Source organism: Terrapene carolina, unplaced genomic scaffold, assembly GCF_002925995.2.
Source record: "Terrapene carolina triunguis isolate 2854851 unplaced genomic scaffold, T_m_triunguis-2.0 Scaffold33356, whole genome shotgun sequence".
Classification (NCBI taxonomy): domain Eukaryota; kingdom Metazoa; phylum Chordata; order Testudines; family Emydidae; genus Terrapene; species Terrapene triunguis.
In genome coordinates this window covers 2,153,778-2,177,323 of record NW_020697707.1, presented here as the reverse complement: position 1 = coordinate 2,177,323, position 23,546 = coordinate 2,153,778, and the positions used below count along the sequence as shown (strand labels likewise).

At 47.8% G+C, this 23,546-nt stretch overlaps 1 protein-coding gene across 1 annotated transcript in view; it reads left to right on the top strand.

Annotated features, from left to right (window-relative positions):
• Positions 1 to 664: 664 nt before the first annotated feature.
• LOC112110886 (metalloprotease TIKI1-like) overlaps positions 665 to 23,546 on the top strand; it is a 106,836-nt gene continuing 83,954 nt past the window's right edge. The window contains exons 1-2 of the mRNA XM_026663349.2: positions 665 to 790; positions 13,955 to 14,515. Coding sequence (XP_026519134.1) covers positions 665 to 790; positions 13,955 to 14,515 — 687 coding nt within the window. The remainder of the gene's footprint in view (positions 791 to 13,954; positions 14,516 to 23,546) is intronic.

Sequence of the window (23,546 nt, the reverse complement as noted above, 5' to 3'; positions counted from 1 at the left end):
TTGCATTAAAATCTACGAATTTACTCCCCCCGCCCCCTTTTTTAAAATTATTATTATTATTGCTGCTGCCTGAGCCTGACTCCTCCAATGTCGAGGAAGTGCCTGGCCTCACTCCCTAACCGAAAGTCCCAACGCCCCTGGGCCCTGCAGGAGGAAAGGCCAGAGGAGAGCGAGGGGGTGACTAGACCCCCCAGCCCTGCCCGGCGTGGTGCAGTGCGGCGGGGGGCAGACCCGGGCAGCGGGCTGCTCAGAAAGCTCCGGGCCAGGGGAGCAGCCCGCGCCCCGGGAAGCCGTGTCCTTCCCCCGGGGTCGGGCTGGGGGCGTGGGGGGAAGTTTAGGGTTAGGCACCTCTTGCGGCCAATCGCACGGAGCGGGTGACTTCGTGCCTGCAGCCAGGGGCTGCGACAGGAACTACAGAGCGGAGCCCGGCCTCCTGCGGGGGAGGAGAAGAGCGGAGCGGCGCGGCGCGCCCGGTCCCCTCGGGAGGGCTCCCCGCGGCTGCAGAGCCCCGCTCCCCCCCCCCGGCATGGCGAGCCCCCCCGCCCGCGCGGCACGGGGACCCTTTAAGGGGAGGGGGCAGGGGCTGGGCGGCTTGGCGCGGGGGTGACTCCGCTCCCCTCCGGCCAGCGCTCGCGGCTCGCCAGTCCCCGGGCTCGGAGCGACGATGGTGCAGCTCGCCTGGGCTTGCCTGGTGCAAAGCTGCCTCCTCCTGCTGGCCCGGGCCCGAGCCCGCCCGAGCCGGAGCCCCTCCAGCGGGGACCCTGCCGCCAGCTGCGAGCTCCACCGGAAAGTAAGTGCCCGGCACGGCTCCGTCCTGGGGCAAGCCCCTGCGGCAGGGCTGGGCTGGGCAGGGCTGGGGGGACTTTCCCCTGCCCGGCCGGGAACTCCTGGCTGCCCGCGGCTGGGAGAGTTCAGGCGTGGCGGGGACCCGCCCTGCTCCCCTGGTAGCAGCCCGGCGTGGGACATCTCCCCATGTGGGAGAGCCTCCCTCCCTGGCTGGTTTGTGGGATGCAGTTTGGGGCTTTGCCCGCGCCCAGCGCAGGGAGAAGGGAAGTCCTGACTGCCCCCCCCCCGGCTTTCCCTGCCCTGGCTTCGGGGATCTGTGGGGTCCCCCCCCCCTTCCAGCTCAGCTCTTGGGCTCGGAGTCACGCCGGAGCAGGGGAGAACATCCTCCCAGAGACGGGAGGGGGGAAGGAGCCGGGCACGGCTGGCTGGCTGGCTGGCTCATAAAAGATGAGGAGTAAATAGTGAAGTGATGGGATTTCCAGTGTCCGTAATGAGACCCAGCCAGGGGAGATAAGGAGGAGTGAAGAGCGCCAGGCTGCTGTTTGTGTGGGTCCTGCCGTGTTTACTTTCTGCAGTTCTGATTCCGTTGCCAATCACTCCAATTCCAACCCACCCCTCCCTTTGCAGCCTGCCAGTGATCAGAAGTGTTCTCCAAACATGACCCTGTTTGGTCTAGCTCCTGATCCTGGTAACGCCACCAGTGTTTGCTCTCTCTGCACAACATGATTTGAATTAAACTAGTTCAATCTCCACTTAAGCTCTTTTTGTGAAATCCTGCAAATTCATCTAGCTAGGTCCATAGACGGTGCTGGACTTTTAAAGTTGGAATGAAAGGGTGCAAAAGGCAGGCAAATCGCTTCACTAGCAGAGCGAAGTGTGAACATGTTGAAAACTGTCCTAAGCCTGCTCTGTAGATGACCCTTTTAACTTAACTTTAAGATGGAACCTTTTAACTTGAAAATGGTAACAGAACATAGATCCAAACCAAGAGTAAAACCTTGCTCCTCACATTTATTGCTTGAGAATATCTGACTGTTTTTTTAAATGACCATGTGATTCAGTTTTCCATAGATTCTTTGACAGTACGGAAAATTTACAGAAGACTTGTTCTTTTGTCTGTTTCCAGTCCTCTTAGGCATGGCATACCAAGTTTTATTAAGGTACCCATAATGTATTATTCCCTCATGGAAATCTTGCTGTGGTGCTCTCTTTTAATAAGAACTGCTGCAAGAAATGTGTAACTAAAACCAGTTTCTCATAAAGTAGCCACCAGCAGTTTTTTCTTAGCGCTCAGAAAGAGTTCTGGCTAGAGCAGCTCGTAATATAGAAGAAGGTGAAATCAGAGCACAGAAGGATTAAATGCCTACTGTGAGCATCATGTGCAAACAGAGAATTGATGGTAATGGACATAATACACTTTTTAGTTTAATTAATGAAGGATGACCTCAATCTGTGCCTGCCTGCCTGGTATGGTATAGTTAAGCCTTGCTAGGATGGTTGCCTGGAGACAAACTAATAGTACAACTTGGCACTTATATAGCGTGTTACATGGTCAAAGACCTGTACGAACATTAAAAAATGAATCCATACCCTGGGGAGGTAGCTATGGAATATTATGCCCATTTTATGGATGGGGAGAATGAGAGAGATTAAAGTGACTTGCTCCAACCCACAGAGTGGCCCAGCTTTCTGCAAGGGTATGTGCCCCACATGTGAAGTGCCTGTTGTGTGTGCAAATCAGGGATGTGCCCCTAGGAATGGGCATGCACAAATCCCAAACTTCACATCCACAGTGCTTGTTGGCACACACGAGTCAGGCACAAGAAAAGGGTGAGCGCAGACTTGGGAGAAATGGGACTGTTCTCCTGCTTCAGGCGGCAAGTCACTTCCGTGAAACAGATGGGAGTTACTAGTTTGCAGTGTTGTTGTAGCTGTGCTGGTCCCAGGGTATAAGAGAGACCAGGTGGGTGAGGTAATATCCTTTATTAGACCAGCTTCTGTTGGTAGGGGAGACAAGCTTTCAAGCTCCACAGAGCTCTTCTTCATGTCTGGAGTTATTAGTGTCCTACAACGCAGCTTAGCTACAAGCTGTGGGTGTAGTTTTGAGGCGGGCTGGGGGGGCATTGATTCCCCCCCCCAACTGCAAGTCTTGGGCAGGCACGGAATTTGCCCCCCTTTCCCCCCCACGCACAGCTCTGTTGGCTTAACTGCAGCTGCCCCCACCTCCCAAATATAGAAGTCAAACTATGCCTATGCGCCAAGCACCACCTGAATCTGAATCTACTTTCATAGTTTGTTTTACCTTTAGTAAAGAACTTCTCAGTGTCATGGCTTCCTGCTGGCTTTCGCCAAGACTTGTCACTTCTGCCAAGGCGGTCCGTTACTTTGGCACGCTGTTTGCCAGAATTGCTATCTGGTTGTGTTTCTGTTACTTTTTATTTTTTATGAGGATAGATTTTTGGCGTATCGCTCAACCCCCAAGCTGGACGGTTGACAACCATACTAATTAGCAAGCTAGTAGCATAAACTTTTGTTATTACTGACCTGTTTGAGGCCATCTCTACACGATTGAATTTGACTGTATGAACATGATTGTTCCCAGTCGTATTAGCTGATCCATGTTGAGCATGATTAAGCAGCAAGTGAGGATGAGGACGAAACATGATGAACAAAAGTATAAGGCCAAAATTTTCAGAAGTGACTAGTGATTTTTGGAAGCCTCAGTTTTTGGGTGCCCAATTTGAAACACTTCAAAGGGGCCTGACTTTCCGAAAGTGCTGAGTACCCACCCTCTGAAAATCAGATGCTTTTAAGGTGTCTCAAGTTCGGCATCCAAAAAATTAAGGCACCCAAAATCACTGGTCACTTTCGGAAACCTTAGCCATTCTTTCTCTAGTTCATTAAGAAGTGTTGCAGTGTGTTGGATTCAGTGCGTGGCTTAGAGGCAACCTGACCTGTTCTCATGTACTTGAGAAGATGCTCGACATGGTTTGCCCCATCTAGGCTCATTCCTAATGTTTAGCCCTGCGTTAGCTAACATGATTGCAGCCAACCATGTTCAGACTGAGCAAATGTCATAGCGTAGAGCAGACCTGAAAGGAGCTAGGATCCATCGAAGTGCAGGGCTCCTATACTTAGGGAGGTGACAAATCCACAATTGGCTCATCTCTGTGCACAATACACCCTTGGTTTTACAATGATTTAGGGATCCTGTGGGAGGATTTAGCAGCTGACCAGTGGGGTCAGGTTGGAGACCCTTGTTATCAGGAGCTGTGTGAAGGTTTGGTAGCTGGGAGAAGAAGGCCAGGGATAACTTTTTATTGCTCTATCCACTTGTGAGCTTCTCTCCCACGTGCTGGCCGCAGGGACACCTACCTGCAGCCCACCTGTCTCATCCTGGCTCCCGCTGCCTCCTACTGAACTGTCCATACACCAGGCAGCAGTAGAGTCTGGGGCTTTCCCAGTCGGAATCAATCAGGAATCGGGGCTTTGGAGCACCACAGACTTGACTGTGTGTCACGCTACAGGAAGCTTATCGGAGATGCCAGAGCGGGCCTAGCACAGACGGCGCTCAACCCCTGCCAAGGTGGAAGGCGGTTTGCCAGCCAGCCAGTCAATTTATTACTGGAGCCAGGATGTAAACCAGATTTCAGTGTAATCAGTGGCAGCACCCTCATAAAACTGGGTCATGTCTGGAGAGCAGGTGCCAGACCGGGCTCGGCTCCCTTCAGAGCGTGGGGCATAGAAGCCAGGGGCTTGTGTGAATTTGTAGCAAGGACTTTAAAAAAAACAAAAAAGTTTGGGGGCATTTGTAAACTTTGGCAGAAAAAATTGTATTTATGGAAAACCGCAAACCTCCGGTTGAAAACCCCAACATGTTTTCACCAGCAGTTGATGCAACAAGACTTTTACCCTTTGTCAAGAAAACCTGAGGTGAAATGTGTTAATGATGTCTCATTATCTCCTGATTACTATGCCATTAAAATGTGAGACCGCCTGTAGTTTTCCATATTGGCAGTCTGCTTCCTCAGGTCATTAGGACAGTGGGAGAAATGACACTATTCAATGATAGATTTTATTTTCAGGTCGTATAAATAGGAGTATCCAGCTATTTTCAAAGGGGTGTTGTGTAGAAAGGAAACACACTCTTGAAATGCCACATGAACACTTCTAACTCCATCTCTTTTTTTTTTAAACAACATTCCCCATTGTGCCTGAAGAGGATAAAGTTTTTTTTTTTTTAAATTCCAGTTCCTCAAATTATGGGATGTGCTTTTTCTTACCTCCCTAAATTGCTTTTACACCTGCCTTCCTCTGTGACTCCCAAACCTTCCATCCTGATGCAAGTGTGTGTATTCAGTGTCTGAAAGAGATAAGTTGCTGTTTGAGGGAATTGGCAAACAATAATTCTTCAAAAAAACAACAAGGAGTCCTTGTGGAAAACTAACACGGTTACCACTCTGAAATAATTCTTCAGAGAGCTTTCTTGTCAAAGCTCCATGTTATAGCTAAAACTGCAGCCAATAATTCTCCCCAAATCCTGAATTTTTGGCACAGTAGAAACCATTCTGTTTTCCTGGGGGGAAAAAGCTTTTAAAAGAATTAATTTGCAAGAGTGTCTTTTGTGAACATTTAGGGTTTTCCCCATTCACGAACGAACTCTTTTGATCTGGTAGTGTATTTTGCTAAATGTTGATGCACGTTTATGTGTTTAATGCCAGCACCCAGGGATTAGCAGTTGTAACTTTTTACTAGTGTATGGAGCATTGTTCATGATAAATGGGCCAATTAATCTAAATGGCTAACTTTTCCCCATTATATTTGCTTCAAAAGAGCATACGCAGTTTGTCCCTTTATGTTCTCTCATCCGTCTGCTGTACATTCTGGCTTTTCGTTTGAAAACTGATTTTTATTTTTCCTCTCTGGTGAAAAAAGATACTGAATTTGGATTCTTTTAATAGTTGTATGCAATGCAGTCCTTTTCCCCAGGCAAACACCATTAAACTAGATTTAGGATATTAAATATGTCAGTAATTTAAAGGGGGGAAAATTAAGAGAATATTAATAATAATGTATTTAACATTTGCATATAGGTGCATGGGGCACTTCACTCACTAGTCTCTAAGGTGCCACAAGTACTCCTGTTCTTTTTGCGGATACAGACTAACACGGCTGCTACTCTGAAACCTGTATAAAGACATAGGCCCCGATCCTCAAAAGTTGTTAGGCGCCTAAATACCTTTTGAGGATCAGAGCCACAGTCCCTGCTTTGAATAGAATCATAGAATATCAGGGTTGGAAGGAACCTCAAGAGGTCATCTAGTCCAACCCCCTGCTCAAAGCAGGACCAATCCCCAACTAAATAGCTACAAGCTAAGTGGAACGGGACAAGATGGGACACTGACAGAGATAAGCAACAGACAAAGGGGATAGAAGGAGTGCAAAAAGCACATGCAGAGTAAGATTTTGGGGCTGCTTGAGGGATGTATTCCTAGTTTTGTATTACAGCACTTAAAAAAAAAATAAAAAGAGCGAGACTATGGCAGTAAATTCAAAGAGGCCGTGTGGTGCAGCAGATTGGCCACTGGACTGGGATGCAGATGACCCGGATTCTGTTTCTGGCTCTGAATTATTACGGTGACAGAGGCCCTAACTGAGACTGGAGCCACTGTAGGTTCACATAGTGACATTCTCTGCCCTGAAGAAGGTACAGTCTAAATATGCGAGACAGACACAGAGTGGGAGGGAAGAACAGAGGTGATGTGGCTTGCCAAAGATCACACAGCAGGTCACAAACCGAGTTCTGACTAGAACTCAGCACTTTTGATCCCCAGTTCAGTTCTGTACCCACTGCACCACACCGCCAGTGACAAGTCCTTTCCTTGTTGATTTTCTATATTCTCGCTCGTTTGTCATCAGCTTTCTGGTAACCAGGTGCCCAGTGTAATTCCACTGGAGATCTTTGTTTCTTCCCCTTGCTTGGCTGCATTATTTATTTTCTGTATCTTTGTAGTGTTTTACTGCAACCAATAAAAGGTTCCAACGGTTTTGAAATAACTGTTGGGGAGGGAAATTACAGTATCCCTGATAGATGTGTTACAATAAAATACTTTGTGCGGATGTCATATAAACCTTCCTGTTTGACAGGTTTTCGCTCTGATCTACCAACGGATCTCTGTCAGCACATGAAACGATATATGTCAACTGACAAATGAAGTAGGAGGTGTATAGTTGGGGACTGAATGTTATATTCTGTTACGGTCCCGTAAATGCTGCTTGTGTCCTCCTGGAAAAGCAAGCCGGCAATTGCAGCAAAACCTTTCGCTGTCGGTTTAAAATAGCTTGAATCTGGGGGTTGGTCTATTTCATAATGTCTCAAAAATAAATCCATGAAAAAGCTGTTGGAAACACCCCTTAGCAAGAGCATTTGGCACCTCTGCGCTGCTAAAACAAATAAAAGGAAGTCAAGGTGCACACAGAATTGTAAAATTATCTAAAGGTAACTGGATCAGCTAATTTGGGGAGACAGCTTGGCCTAGTGGTGAGGGCACAGGATTCTGTTCCTAGTCGTGCTAGCAACTGTGATTTGGCCTTAAGCAAGTCACTTTGCCTCCCCATTTCCCTCAAATGCTTTTCTGACTTTTGGGGCTCTTTGCGGCAGGGACATATTATCTCCTACGATATGTGTGTGCAGTGCCTAGGACAGTAGGGTTCTGATCTCTGCTGGGGCCTACCTAGCTATGGTCTTTATCTGGCCCTCATCACTGTCATATCCGAGCACCTCACAGTCTTTAAAGTATCCGCACAACAACCCTCCGAGGCAGGGTAGTGCTACTATGCCCATTTTACTGATGGAAACTTAGGCAGCCTGCAAACTGAGCAACCTAGGTCTCCCAAATCCTAGGTTTGTGTCCTGACCACTGGACCATCCTTCCTCTCCTCCTTCTGGCATCTAGGCACGGTCACAATATACATAATAAATTGAGTAAAATACATTGAAATTAGCGGAGTTGCATGGCCCCCTTTGCATCTCTCTGGCAGTGTCAAAGGGCCGTAAAGTGCAATGTCCACTTTAAGGCCCCTTTCTGCTGCTGGAGCAGTGTAAAATGACCTTAGTGGAATCAGACCCAGTGGCTTTATCTACTAAATGTTCTTGAAATGAGGTGAGAGAGAGAGGCTGCCAACTATTGCATAGCGCTGGGAGGGTGAGCAAGAGTCACCACTGTTCCTGTGTTATCTCACAGCCACTTAGCACTTTGTCGAACTGCTCCCCTTTTGGGGGGGGGGGGGGGAGGGGGAAGGGGGGATGTTTGCTTGCTTGCTTTTATCTCTAAACTACATGGAAAAAATACCTAACAATAGAAGAGCTGCACAAGGGCAAGTTAGGATCAGTGCATGATACGCACAGGGTGGAGTTTTCAAAGGCACTCGGCTTGGCTGTGTGCTCCTCCAAGTCCAGGGCAGTAGAATCAGGCCAATGCAGAATGCATTTGAAAGTCTCACCCTCAATTATCATCTCAGGTGCTTGGGTGGCTGAGCACCTCACACTCTGGAATGTATTTACTCTCTCAGTATCTGGGGGGCAGGCCAGGGCTGTTATCCCCATTGTACAGATGGGGAGCTGAGGTGCATGGGGACCAAGTGACATGCCCAAGGTCACACAGGAAGCCTGTGGCACAGCAGGGAACTGAGCCAAGGTCTCCCTCATCTCAGGCTAGTGCTTTAACCACTAGTCCCTCCTTCCTCTCGCATCACTGCCACCTCGTTCTCTCAATCTGTGCTGAGTAGAGTTCTGGCACAATTAAGGAACAGTCCCTACCTTACTGGACACCTACTAACCAGAGGCCTATAACAAAGCTGTAGATTTGGGGGCAAGAAGAGTGGGTGGAAGAAACATGAGGGAGCTCCAGAGGCAGTTCCTTTGGTGAGCTGCCCAACCTCCCCTGAACACCTTCAATGGCTGGAAAGGGGGAGGCTGTTGGGGACATGGGCATAAGTAATAACACCTGCTTTCCTAGGAGAGTGGGGGTGTCAAATGCTTTGAACCCCGACACCACCTGCTGGCAGAAGATACAACTTCCTGCAGCTACTTCTACAACTCTGCTTTGGCCAGTGGGATTGATTATGTTCAAGTGTTGGGCTCCTGTCCACAGCTGCCTCTGTTGTGCAGTACTAAGGGTGTGCTTTCCCGCCAGATATGCCGTCCTTCCAAAGAGATGGTAAATGGAGGCCCATTCTGCCCATGGCTAATGCCTGTTCCTGTGGGAATTAAAGATCCCATAATAGTTTTCAGAGAGAAGTGCGGAGGACCAGCCTGCCCTCATTAGTAATAACGCTTGCTGCTGTTTAGTGCACAGAAATGTCTGTAATAACACCCAAGTACTCTTTAGGCACCGAGATCTCATCTGAGACTGGGTGAGAGCCATTGCTGAGTGCGTAACCTGGGCTGACTTCTCCAACACAGTACACTGTACTTACAGATTGCAAGCTCTTCGGGGCAGAGACTGTCATTCGCTCTATGTCTGTACAGAGCCTAGCATGGTGGGGCCCTGATCTGTTTGGCCTGTTGATGCTACTGCAAAATAATTCTTTGATAATAATAATAATAATAATAAATGTACTTTCAGTATCTATCTGATTGCTTTCTAAAGGACTGCCCAGAGTATGTGAGTATTATGGCAATTACTCTTCTGGTGAGTTTGTTTATGATCCTGGCTGAACCTCACTGTCACCCTTTATGTTCCAGCCAGATAAAGCTCGGCTCTCTGCATGTTGGCTTTAGCCTTCCAGCAGCTTTTGTTCGGTAAATCAGTTGAGCCAATGAAATTTTAAGCTAGCCAGGGGCAACTCTTTCCCTAAGATTCCTTTTAGCTTTGGCTCCGCCTGTACATTGCCTGTCACATACAAGATCAGACCTGTTTAAAGCAAAGGATGCCCTTTCAACCCCATCCGTAACTAGGGCTGCTCTCCTGTCGTTTTGTTTGCTTGCGGCTAGTAAGTGACACCACTTGTCACTCCTCCTCTCTGGCTTCCATTTGTCTCCATTTGTTTTCTTGCCACATTAACGTCTCCCTTGCATTTTCCCTAATAACTGGTTTAGTCACCTATAAAATTAAAATGCTGGTGAATAAAAGGATCTTACACTCTTTAAAGAGACCTTGTCAACTTGAAAATCACATTGATTTTCATGGGAGTGGCTGGTGTTCTGCGCTCTGGAAAATCAGGCCATGTATTTAATGCCTAAATGTAGGCACCCATTTAAAAAAAAAAAAATCTTGCACTCAAAGTTTAGGCCCATGGTGCGTGTTTTGGAAAATCCCCCTACCTCTGAAGTCAACAGTAAAAACTCTCATAGACTTCAGGGGGAGAAGGGTTAAATCAAGAATGAGCGCTCTGGCAAGTCGCACCCTGAGCGTCCTATTCTTAATGAAGGTTAAGACTGTGCAGAAGTTGATGACGCTCTGCCTGGGGAAAGCCTCTGTCTTTACCACAGGTGAGTAGCCCATTTGTAAAGATTTCACATCCTGGATGAGTGGATTCTCATTAAGTCAAAAATAAAATAAATCAAAATGACTGTAAAAGCCCTGGGAAATGAAGCAGCAGCAGTGCAGCAAACACCCAGTCAACACTTACTCCAAGCCAAACCTCCCCTGATACAGAACCACATTCCCTTGCCCAGGAAGTTGATGGAGGAAGATGATGTCTGTCTGTATCTGTACGAGTTTTTTCATGAAGTACTCCTGTTCTTTTTGCCCAGGAAGGTCTCCCGTAACCATTTGGGGGATAGGGGAGATTTTCTAAGGCACCGATAGCAGTTAGGTGCCTGACTCCATGGAAAGAGCGTGGAAGTTAGCTGCCCAACTGCCATTTGTGCTTTTGAAAATCTCCTTGTTGGTCTTCCAGGCTTACTTCTACACAGTTCTCTCTCCTGATATTTAAACATTTGGGGCTAGATTCTCCTCGCACTAAAGCCTGCTCTGGAAACACAGAGAGAGAGACCTTACAGTGGGAGGGACTTAGTGTAAAGGAAAATTCAGTGCTTGTGCCATCAAACTTCCCTCAGATTCATTTTAAAATGACCTCCCTTACTAGTGTTCTTAGTTCCTTTCTGTCTCCTGGTGCAGCTTTTCCTCCAGCTTTGCTCGTCTTTCTCTTTTCTTTGTCTGTTTTGTTTTCTCTGTTTAATTGCGGTTAGCGTTACGTTTATCTTCCTAAGCCCAATCTTCTTTACCTCCCCTTTCTATTCACGGCACTTAGATCTCGATTCATCAAACCATCCTGATTCAGCAAAGCACTAACCCATGTGCTTAATTTAAAGCCTGTGCTTAAGTTTCATTAAAGTCGTTGGACCTTAAGCACATGGATTCAAAAAAACTTCCCTATTCGGGAAGGGGTCATGGACATGTGCCTACTAAAGTCAGGGCAAGTGCTAAATTGGGCTTTGCTTCATGTCTATTTTCACTCTTCTGTTAGTTATTACTTTACATATTTCTGTCCCTTCCCTATGTCATACCTCTCATAGAATCATAGAATATCAGGGTTGGAAGAGACCTCAGGAGGTCATCTAATCCCACCCCCTGCTCAAAGCAGGACCAACACCAACTCTCCCATCTCTATTAAACCATCCTCTCCATCTTCCCCCCTCTACTTTCTCTGCTTGCTTTTTCCTCATTCATGCTCTTTTCCACTTTCTTTTTCCATAGTCACTTCCTCACCTTCTTTTCATGTCCCTGCCCTGTCCTTCCTCTTTTCCCCATCTAGCATCACATGGTCTGTTGTATTTTTCTAGCCTCTTCCTTCAGGCCAGCAGGACCCTTTTGCTCTTGTTTAGCTTCCTGCAGGATGAGGGAGTCGAGGATTGAGAAATCCCAACATGACAGAAAATGCTAACTCAGCGATAAAGAGTGGGTTTTGTGGCAGGTGTGTCAGTAACATATTCCAATGTGTCATGCCAGCTGTGGGAGGCACCTTTCACTTCTTCGGCACGCATGTAACTTTGCCTCATACGCTGCAGTCCTCACTTGATTTGGAGATCTAGTCTCTGGGTGACAGTAAAGTGAACTTGCTGGAGTTTTCAGCTGAGGAGTGCTGCGATCTGGAGCTGTGTTTGATAGAGAACACTCTCAGAAAACATTGTCTGGGATGAGCCACTGAGGAATTATCTTTCAGATTAACCCTTCTGGCCCTAGGTTTCCACTAGAAATGCATAGGCAATGTGTTTCCAATAAGTCTTCTAAGGAGCCTGTTCTGCATTTACCAGCCAGAGCAAGGCATCTAAGCTCAACATCCAAGCACACTTAAATCTAACCCCAGCTCTGGGGCAATCTTTTGGCTGAAAGCTGACCGTATGTTTGAACTGAGTGTCTGGATGTCCCTGTTGGAGCCAGACATTCGATAGCCAGATCTTCCTGCCGGGCAGGGATGGGGTGGAGATTCCAGATGTTTTGTGCTTCCCTGCTTGTGGGCAATCAGGAGCAGCAACTCTGCCTGAAGATTGCCTCTTACAGCAGTGCTGACCCCATTGTGTACTCTGATTGTAGATTACCTGGGCCCGCTCATCAGCTGGTGTGAACTGGCATCGCTCCTTTGAGTGAAGCCGTTGAAGATGTGGTAACTCCATATATATTTATTGTCATGCCATAGACCACTCAAAGGCTTGATACAACATTACCCTCTAGGATTCTTTGAGATGTTATGGTCAGTTCCAGGGGAACACTTTAAATCATTCTCTATTAAAACAAACAAACAGTGAAGTCTGAGAACCAGACACTGAAATCTAAGCCACCACAGGGCAGGATCTTTGCAGAACTCGTTCTAAGGTTTGTTGCTACTAAAGTAACAAAGTTGTGCAGTTAGGACTCTGAAGGCATTTGAAAACAACATTTAAAAAAAAAAAAGAAAGATAAACATTTTTCTCTATTTCAAAAACCATTTCTTGGAACTGTGGGCCAGGTCTGGCGCTCAAGCAGCATTCTAGCTTCCTCTTTTGTCTTCTAAAGCAATTATCTTTTTCTCCCAAAGCTGTGCTGAGGTAGGTTACGCCGAGGGGTCAGGAACGGGCATCAGCCACCTGTGCAGCCTGTGTTTCCAAATTATTATCCGAGTCTGTTCCTTATCCACCTGCCTGTTACTTTTCATGTTACATGCTGACTCCGAGGCTCTCCAAGGATGCGAAGCTTGGCAAGCGCATTCCCTCACCAAACATATTTGCATCACAAAAAGCTGTGTCCAGGCTGTTTCCTGGATGAAAGTTGTCTGTCTCCAGGCATGTTTCCTTTTTCCTGGAGGGCCTCAGAAATAATCCATGGCCGCTAAAACCACGGGCTTTTCCTGGTGGAGAGGTTGAAGGGTGGAGATAGTGGCAGCGAATCGACTTCACCAAAACAATGGCCGCATTTGCCCCACTCCACGGCTGGGGTGCAAGTGCCTTCCATGGAGGTTGGCTAACTTCGATTCCCCTCCCTGTCCGGTATCTGCAGGCAGTGATGTCATCAAGGGCAGGGCTGAAGTCTCTGTTGCTTGGGTTTTTCTGTGAGATGGAGAGGCCAGAGCCACTAGCTTTATTTTTAAAAAAATAATGAAAATGGGGTTTGTGTTTAAAAAAAGAAAGAAAATCCCCAGTAAGATGGGAGGGACTTTATGACCAAAGGACTCTCACAAGCTGAAAAAACAACCATGGTCCCAAAAGCATTGCAGGTCCCCTGTTGTTAATAGCGCCTAGCTCTGATCATCAGTAGGTCTCAAAGCACTTCGCAAAGGAGGTCTGTCTCATCATCCTCATTTAACAGACAGGGAAACTGAGGCATGGAGCGGTGAGGTGACTTCCCCCAGCTGGGCAGAGCCAGGAATAGAACCCAGGTCTCCTAAGTCCCTGCCCCCATGCTCTATCCACTAGGCAATACTGCCTTCCTTTAAAGAGAGACCATTCCTGTGGGCACCGAGAGTAACCGTACCGGCCAGCAATGTCATATGGCCCATTGTATTCAGGGTGCAGACTTGCCAGCGTGAGGGAGATCCTATTAAAACAATGTAACTATTTATAGCATATGTCACTTGCCGTGGGTATTTCCCTCCTCTCCCCTGCTGTGTGATTTGCTCCCCATGCCCCTCTCCCCTCCAGCCTGCAGGCCATTGTTCGTTTACTCGGCTGTGTTTCTCTCCCCTTCAGCAAAGCGAGCTTAACTCTTTCCTGTGGACTATAAAGAGAGACCCCCCATCTTACTTTTTTGGCACCATCCATGTCCCGTACACCCGGGTCTGGGATTTCATCCCCGAGAACTCCAAGAAGGCCTTCCAGCACAGCCACATTGTTTACTTTGAACTGGACCTCACGGACCCCTACACCATCTCCGCACTCACCAGCTGCCAGCTGCTGCCGCAGGGCGAGAACCTCCAGGACGTGCTCCCCCGGGACATCTACCGCCGGCTCAAGCGCCACCTGGAGTACGTCAAGCTCATGATGCCTTCGTGGATGACTCCGGACCAGCGGGGCAAAGGGCTCTATGCTGACTATCTCTTCAACGCCATCGCTGGGAACTGGGAGCGGAAGAGACCTGTCTGGGTGATGCTGATGGTGAATTCTCTGACTGAGGTGGACATTAAGTCGCGTGGCGTCCCTGTCCTGGATCTCTACCTGGCCCAGGAAGCCGAGCGCCTGAGGAAGCAGACCGGGGCTGTGGAGAAAGTGGAGGAACAATGCCATCCACTGAATGGGCTGAATTTTTCCCAGGTAAGAGGAAAATGGTGTTTGATGTGGAGTGACTGACTCTGAGGCTGTCTAATAAGGACAAATATTTGAATACAGGGGCTCTCTACTGGAGAACCTGTGAACACAGATCTGGGCGGTGCAGCCCTCAACTGGGGCCATGGTAGAGGGGAGGGAGTGGCCAGGCAGGCACATGCTCCATACAGTGCAGTTACTATGATATTCCTTGCCTTCTCTCCCCAGGGTCCCTGTGTGGGACTCGTCCTGTCCCCTCCCTGCACGTATCGGGGAGCCTAGTACCAATGTGGGTGAAAAACTCACATCCTGTCCCTCCTCAGAGCATGGAGGTGAGGGCTCCTGGCAACTTCTCTCTTCCCGCCCTCCCCCCCCCCCAGGGCTGGGCACAAGGAGGCTCTAAATCACTTGATGCATACCCTGTAGGCACCACACTATTAACCCCTTCCTTGCTGAGAACTGGCCATTTAGTCTAATCTCTGAGCAATATTTAATTCATGATAGGACTTCACCTATGGCCCCAGAGATGGGGACTTTGTCTGATTGCATCCTTTGTCTCTCCTCTATGCACTGCACTGGTCAAGGTGAGGTGCAATGGGGTAAAATCAGTTTGTGCCCTTTCTTTGCCACTTTATGGTGAACAAAGAAGGCTGAAAAGTTTGGGGGTGAAGTCAATGGGCATTTCACCACTGACTTCAGTGGGACCAGGATTTCACCCTGAGTATATCCACCCTCCAAAGAAAGTATGTTTTGCTTGTTTTTTGTGTGTTTCTTCTCAAACATACCATAAACACACAGTCTTTCCTGTTTTGTGGGAGGTTTTTCTTGGAGGGTCCAGCCGTGCGGAGTAGGTGCTCTCTCTGAGCAGAGATGTGAAATCCAGTATTGCCAGGTCTCATGATTTCATCATGGATCTCATGATATTTCTTCAAGCCCCAGCTGCTAGAATCAAGGGATTCCATGAGAACCTCAGTTTTTCTCAGACAAACACAGTGTATTTCTAGCCTGGTGGTTGCAGAGAAAAGCTTGAAAATGTGACATAAATGTGCCATGACGGCTCAGATGCCAGAAGACAAAGAAAAATAAACCCAAATGTATTCTTTAAAAAATAAAACCACCTCATGTTTTTTAAGCCAGTCTCTTGATAGATAGATAGATAGATAGATAGATATGTATTTTTGGAGGGGCCTGATGATTTTTGGACCCTTGGGCTTTAGTGATACTGTAAATCTTTAGCACAAGAGCTTTGTTCTGACTGTTTGTTCAGGCAGCTGTGTTAATTGTGTGTTAATTACAAATCTTGGTTTTAACAGGCTGACTAGAAATCACTCCTCCTCTAATTATGTGTCACTTGAATGGGGACTGAGGTATTATGATCCTATTAGTGCTGCAGTTATCCATATAGTCTTCCAGGGGAAAAAGAAAGAAAGAAAAACCCACCACCACCACATCTTTATACATGACAGAAAAGCAAATAAGGGCCCACCCCCACTTTTTTTCTTTGCAGGTGATTTTTATTACTTTAATGGAATTCAGGCAGGTCAGAGAGACATGATTTACCCACACAGAAGCCTTGCTAGTTTGTTCATATTGTATTACGCTCCTGTGCAGTCTGTGTTTTATAACCCCCGTTGCTGTTCTCTACTATTTTTATTGCTGTTTGTACGACCCTGTAATTATAACTCCCTGGGTCACCCTTAGCACCTTACTGAAGGACCGGGACGGTGTTAGCCTCTTGTGCCAGAGGGAGTTGTGTTTAGTCCTGCATGTTTCCGCACTGTTGTTGTGGCACTCTGGAAGCACAGCAACCCTTTGATGATGCAGTGCTGGCTGGCTTGTTGATGGGGCTTCTGCGAAGAGCTCACCAACTCCAATGCAGCTTCCCTCCCCTAATCCTCCAGCCTCCCCCTCGCCACATCATCTCTCTTCTTCCCAGTAGTCTATGTACTAGGTTTGGCTGCTTCCTCCTATTTCCCCCCATAGCTCCCTTCCCCAGCCTCCTTCAGCTCCCATCCAGTTAACGCCAGCGTTTCAATACCCTCCCTTCCTGATACATTCTTTTTGGAGTGGCAGATTGGGCCTAGAATCGGGGATGGGGGGCATTCCTGATATGAATTGTACATTTCTAGTAGCTGGGTCCTATGCTCTTCAGTATTCACAGAAGTCTCAGATGAACCCTTCCCCTAGGTACTGGCTTGGTATTGTAATTGAACGTCTGGGGTTGTTGTCCTCTGAGACCTCTATCTCTGACATTGCATCCCTTCACGAACTGCAAAGAGAAAACCTTGGGGTGCAAAGAAATCATTTAGCCCTCACTCTCCGAGAGGTTTTGCTCTTTGGCTGTGGTTGTTCTTCCTACTTCCTCTTAATCGTTATTTTTATGGCTCTGTCATACTGTATTTGCCAAAGGCGTCTGCTCTTTACTAACTTGGGCTGCCTTTTCTGCTTTGAAATGATACTTTTGGCTTGAACATGCTCTGTATAGCGCTTTTAGCCTTGCGGTGGTGGTCTGTCTTTTTTATTCCTCTTGCCTTTTCTGAGCGCTGTGTAACTTCTGGAAGTGTGAAAAGACTGAAACAGTCACCACACTTGGTCTGTCTCATTTATTTTCTTGGCCTTCACCCTTCATGCCATTTCTAACCTCATTTGTTTAAAAGTTCCCCTTTGTGGATCTTGGTGCAATCCCCTGTAAGGATGCAAACTGCAGTCACTGCAGAATCAGGGCCTGCATTGGGGTGAGAAATGATTTGGATCCAGACAGTTAAACTTTGAAGTGTCAATCAGTGTTGGGCATCAGTTTTTTTTGTTTTGGATCCATCCATCCAAAATCTACAATACCAAGCCAGAAGAAAATGCTTTTTATCCACTGGCTCCAAAGTGGTATTTTATTAATAAAACATTTGCCTTTAATTTCCAAGGTGGCAAGTTCAACTCTTGTGTCAGTTCCCACTGTACAAGACCACAATGCAAACTTACCTTTGGAGATAACAATTCAAACAAAGGATCTCAGAAAAGGCTAGATCAAGGAGCCATGCATGGCCTGAAGCTAAGGAAGGAATAGTTTAGGTTAGATGTTAAGGGAATGGTCTTGACATTAAGAGAAATTGGCTGGTGGAATAATCTACCAAGGCTGCTGATAGAGGCCCCTTCACTACGGAGACTTGAGAACAGGTTAAACAGGACACTATTTATTTGGAATGGGATGTTGTAGTGTTCCGCACCTCGGGTGTGGCTTGAAGGTGCATGTATTTTAACAACAATTCCTCCTTGATCTGATTGGAACATCAGGAAGTAGGGCTTCTCTGCACACAGACTGGAACTGAAGTAACTGAACTGGTTTAATTTACACCTGTGATTATTTCAGTGCATGTCTGTGACACAGATTCAGTTATTTTGGTTGTGGTGTGTAGATAAGCCCGTAGCCTGTATGTCTAGACACAGAAGACAGGGCATTATCTGGGTGTCTCAGCAGGGAAATGGTTAAGTGTTTGTATTTATGTTGTCATACTTAGACTTCAGTTAAGACATTATTAACTAAATTTGACAGTTTGCACCGCTGCCTCAGTGTAAGAGGAATGCAGTCACTGATTTGCAGTCTCTGCATTCAGAAGGGCTCGACGCTTCGTTTGTTTTAAATGAGAGCTTGGATTCTGTGGAAAGACTAAAATGACCAACTCTGCACATTTTGCTCTTGTGCAAATTTGAACTGTTCACATCTAAAGCTGCCAGGATGACATTTGTACGTGTTCCGTTAAGAAACTATTAAGGACTGTATTTCCTGATTAAAATTAATAATTAACTTGGCACACCAAACACTTGCCTCGTGGAAACACAGTTTTCAGAACATGTGAGACAATGATTGTGTCTGTCTCTCTCTGTCTACCCCGTACATTCCCACAGAGCACCCATCACTGTGTCATCTGACCAACTCCCAACAAGACTGTAGGAGCAGATCAAGATACCGTTTTCTCTTTCTTCTCTGTCATCAGGGCTGGGCTCCACTGGGGGGGGTTTGTCAGCGGAGACACCACGGGGAATGTTCGGTCAGAGACGACATGGCTCAGGCATGTTGCTCTGCAGGCACTGACATTTGGGTCATTCTGATCTCTTCTGGTGATGAGTTCCAGGCTGATGGGCCAGTCAGTGGGAAAGCTCTGTCTGCTCCGTTTACAAGCCTTGCCTTGGGATTGATAGTACCCCAGGGAATGCACAGAGCCACTGGCTGGGGTGTGTGTGTGTGGGGGGGGGGGGGGGGGGCGGCATGATGGTACAAGGTGACACGGTCCCTGGGGTAATTTAGGCCTATTCCACAGACGGTTCTGAAGGCGAGGGCTGGAACTTCAGACGTGACCTGTTAATTAAAGGACGCAAGTGATAGGAGCGGAGCATAGAGACAAAGTGCTTCCGGCAGCCGGCAGTGCTGGGCAGTGGATGATGTGTCCTGAACCAAATGGAGGGCTTTTTAAGATCCGTGCTCTCCTACCTAGGTGCATAGAATTGCAGTAATCAGTCCTGGAAGTCACTGTGGCTGCGACTGAATCCTACCCACAGAGCAGTAGTTCCTAGCCACCCATAGGTGGGGAATAACAGGAGTGTTTGGGGGCCTGGCTGGTTGGGTGTCCAGCAGCAGGGGGCACCAAGGCTGCAAACTGACTGCCCTGACAACCTGAGGGCAGACACCCTCAATAGAGGGGGGCGTTGTAGATGCGGCGAGTGCTTTAAAGCGCTTTCCTCTCCCCTCTCAGCATCACCTCCACCTTCCCAGCATGCAGCCTCAGCCAGGTGCTCACCGTCTGGGGGCAGATCTCCCCCCAGCCCTCGGAGAGCTGGGAGGCGGTGCTGTTTGTGTGCGGTGAAGGTGATCTGGACTCGGGTATTGTCTGCATGCTGCTGGGAGTCGAGTTCCTGCTGGTCCATAGCCAAGTGCACACTATCCCATGCCCTGATCTGCAGTAGATGCAGGTGTTGCTGGTCTTGGGCCGCTGGATGCAGAGCAGCCTTTGAGTCCAGCCTGAGGTACCACCTGCCAGGCCGCTTGTGGCCAGTGTTTCTGTGTGTATGTGGGGGGGGAGGGAATGTCAGCTGAGGCTGTTAGTTCTGTGCCAGTGGGAAGCAGGAGGAAGTTGGGTTGTGACTGACCATTGTTTAGAAAAGAAAGGGTCTTTCCCAGAACAGAGAGGAACTCCAGAGTGGAGTGGGAATCTGGATCTCTGCTCCCCATGGAACCTCACTGCCGCGAGGACCTCGCAGTACAGCCACCTTCCCTCCAGCAAGATGCTGCTCTTTCTGGAGCCTCCCCATGGCATTCCTTGTGAGCACCAGAGGGCATCGCGAGAGTGGCGTAAGGGCCTTTCTTCTCCTCTGAGATTTGACCGTGCTCCCAGCTCCTGCTGTCTCACGGAACGAGCTTGGCATCTGGACTCCCATGGCATCACCGTCTTGGCCCTGAGATGGTTTTAAATGGGATTTTACACACTGTACCATGCTGTACTGCCTGTGAGTGTGTCTGTGTGTGTCACATCTGCCTTCTCTTCTGGGCTCCTGTACTCAGACTTGATGTGCTTAGTAGGAAAACAGTTGGGCTGCTTTGATATTTCACTGAAGTGCTCTGAGCTGAATGGCACAGATAGCTTCTAGGTAACTTTGGTGCCATTTTCAAAAGAATAACTTCTGAGTGGCAGACAAAATGGTGCAAGCACAAGCCCGCAGCTGACTTGTAGACTACATAAAACTAGGAATATAAACTCTGAGGCATCAGGTAGCTTCCTGACTCAGTTTACCCACTGGGTAAATGAGAATGGAGCTTAGAATCCGATGAGGAGCATGTCAGTTGATCTAAGCCTGTGTTAGACAATATCCCAATTAGAACTTTCAGAACTCCCCCTCCCTTTGCATGAGGCTTAGCGCTATCTTTGCTAAGCGTACAAAGGTCAAATGTGAACAGACAAGTATTTGGGAGCAGCTTTCTCCAGTTGACAATGCAATTTGAAACCAGTGAGAGGCTGGCGAGGCAATCCACGCCACTTAAATCCAGTCCCGTCAACGACAGCCAAGTGTATAACAATGTTTAGGTTTGAGATTTATTGTAATCACAATCCTGTCATATAACCGTGTTAGGGCAGATTTATGTAGCCGGCCTTGTAAATTTCTCACAATCTGGTTACACTGTTCTAATAGGATTAGCAGGATTGCTACATTTGGCCAGAACTTGAATTAATTCTTGGCTGAAAACCTACTGCTTCAGGTTTGGTTTATGTAGGGCATCTGCTAAAGGCATTAAGGGAACATTCCAGTGAAGAACTTTGTTTGGGCAGCTTTTGTGTATTTCTCTGTTAACCTGTTTTGGGTTTTTTTGGAGGGTTCCCCATGTCTGTTTTTCACAGAATCTGTACTCTCAGTACACTCACTGTTACATGGCTGATTTTCATTCTGTTTGATCCTTGTATATGTCATTTGCACTTCTTTCTTCAAAGTGCCCTAAAAGAATGAATGCGAAAAATGTTGGCACATCTTTGCATGCCATAAGAGCTGCAGAAGTTTAAACCTTGCTGGTGCCCCAACTGTAGACATTTTGCATTGAATCCGACTGATTTTGTCAAACAAAATTCTTTGCTACCAGCAAACCTTATTTTAACCCTTCCTAATGCACAGCCAACTGTTCTGTTTTTGCTGAGATGATCGCGGTCCTTGTTGGTGTCATCGGGGGTGAGGTTTCATAACTCAAGGGTCTCAGAATTGCAAAGACAGAGACGCTGTTGATGGCTATGGTTCATGGTGGGAGCAGTGTATCATTCGTCCCTGCTGAGGAGAACCTGGAGTTCTTCAGAGCCCATGCATTGCTTCATCCCTGGAATGAGGAATGCAGCATTCGGCAGTGCTAGGTGTTCTGAACTCCTTTTAAGCAGACACGTTTCAAAGCCTATTTGGTTCAGCTGAGCAAACAGGCAAGTTCAGGACTGTGTTCAGCATGGGGATACAAATCTCTGCGATGTCGTTAGCATGTGCGTAAGGGAATGCAGCACATTCTATCCGTTCTGTTCCATGCTCTTCCACTGGGCTCCTCACTTGCATTTCGAAGAGTTTGGCCTAGCCCTCAAAGAATCGTTCATATCTGGACTTTAAGTGAGGACTGATGGTATTTTCCTGTTTTCCCTTGTTTACGTGAGAAGCTCTATGAACTAAAAGACAACCATAATCCTGTACAAATGCACCACTGAACACACCAGAATTTTCTACACAACATGCTGATGGAAAACCTTTTTACTGATGTCTGGGCCCAATCCTGCATCTTTAGTGCAGGTGAAACTCCCACTGACTTGAGCCTGTTTGGCCTTTGTGAGTGCTGGATTAGGTTCTTACCTGGGTGTTGCTTTTCACCTCCTTCCCATCTACACACGCAACTCTTTCACCCAAGTTTAGTGGTGCTTTCAGCCTGAGGTAACTGTTGTATCCTGGGGGTGTGGGCTGGAGTCTGGGTGCCTCTTTAACTCAGGTGGGTAACCCGCCCGCTTTGCAGTGAGGATACACGTAAATCACTTGGGTGCTGACTCTTTTCCAATGCCTTCCCACAATCCCCCTCCCGCCCTTGTGCCCAGATAGATAGACAAGGTCTCCCACAATTCACTGGGAAAGAATCCGCTTACTGCAGCACAAAGACTGTGGGATGTACCCCCAGAAGTCCGAGCAACATCCACAGAGGAGCGCAGTGACAGTGAGGACAAAGTGATGTGGGCAGGGCTTTGCAGTGCGTCAGCTCGCACCCAGGCTAGGCTAACGTGGGTGCTCAGACCTGCGTGCCGATCACCCAAGTTATCCCTGCAGTGAAAACGTACCCTTTGTTAGCAAACACTATGTAGTTAAGAATTGGAGTAGTTCGCTGGTGGTGTGATGCACTCTGAGCTCACGTGTAACGCTGTTACCTTTTTCTGGGCAAAGCATGTTCTAGGAGCAGTTTGCAGATCTTTGCCTACCTGTGCATTCCTGCTAACAGCCTGTGCCTCCCTGCCTACTCAAGCAAAACCTGAGTCAGGTGTTCAGGACTAGTCTCAGGGCTGGTCCACACTAAGCCCCCAGTTCGAACTAAGATATGCAACTTCAGCTACGTGAATAACGTAGCTGAAGTCGAAGTATCTTAGTTCGAACTTAAAGGTACTTACCGCGGGTCCACACGCGGCAGGCAGGCAGGCTCCCCCGTCGACTCCGCCTACTCCTCTCGCGGCGCAGGATTACCGGCGTCGACGGCAAACACTTCCGGGATCGATTTATCGCGTCTAGACAAGACGCGATAAATCGATCCCAGAATATCGATTGCTTGCCGCCGAACCAGCGGGTAAGTATAGACGTACCCTCAGAGAGGAAAAAATAGTAGAGGTGGGGGCACTTTTAGGTCATGGTTTTACTACTACGTGATTAGCCCCAAGTCTGAGCGCCTGGGTTAGCCTAACCCGGAGGCAAGCATCCGCACAGCATGTCTGGGGGTGTAGCCCATGGTTCTTTGTGCTGAGATGCACCAGAATGCTTTCTTAGTCAGTTGCAGCCAGGAGAGCTTGTCCGTCCTTCAGGGGGAATTGTGGGAAGGCACTGGAAGACCATAGTCCAATTCTCTCTCTCTCTAAAACTCAGCTGTCATTAAGGACAGTCCAGCTTGACGTGAAGAGCTACAATTTCCAGGCTGGATTCTTCAGTCTGCAGTGAATCCTGGCCAGTTGGATCAAACCAGGATCTTGAGCTTGTTACTGTGATGACAAGACAGCTTTCAAAATGCCAGCCCAGCACTGCGGTTGGGGAGGGAAATTTCCCCCAGGTTCTGGATGAAGAGTGAACCAGTGACAACTCAGCAATCCAGCAGCCAGCCCTGCCTGCCAAGGCCGTTTTAACTCTGGTAAGGTTTCAGAGCCACTTGGATTCTGAAAAGGCTGCTTTGAATCCGACGGGGTCCCTTTCGGTTTGGATTAGTGAAGACGTGCCATCAAAAAAGTAGCCTATAGTTTGTGCTAGCTGGAGTGTAATGTTTTCATAACTTCCAGTAATTATGAGCTTG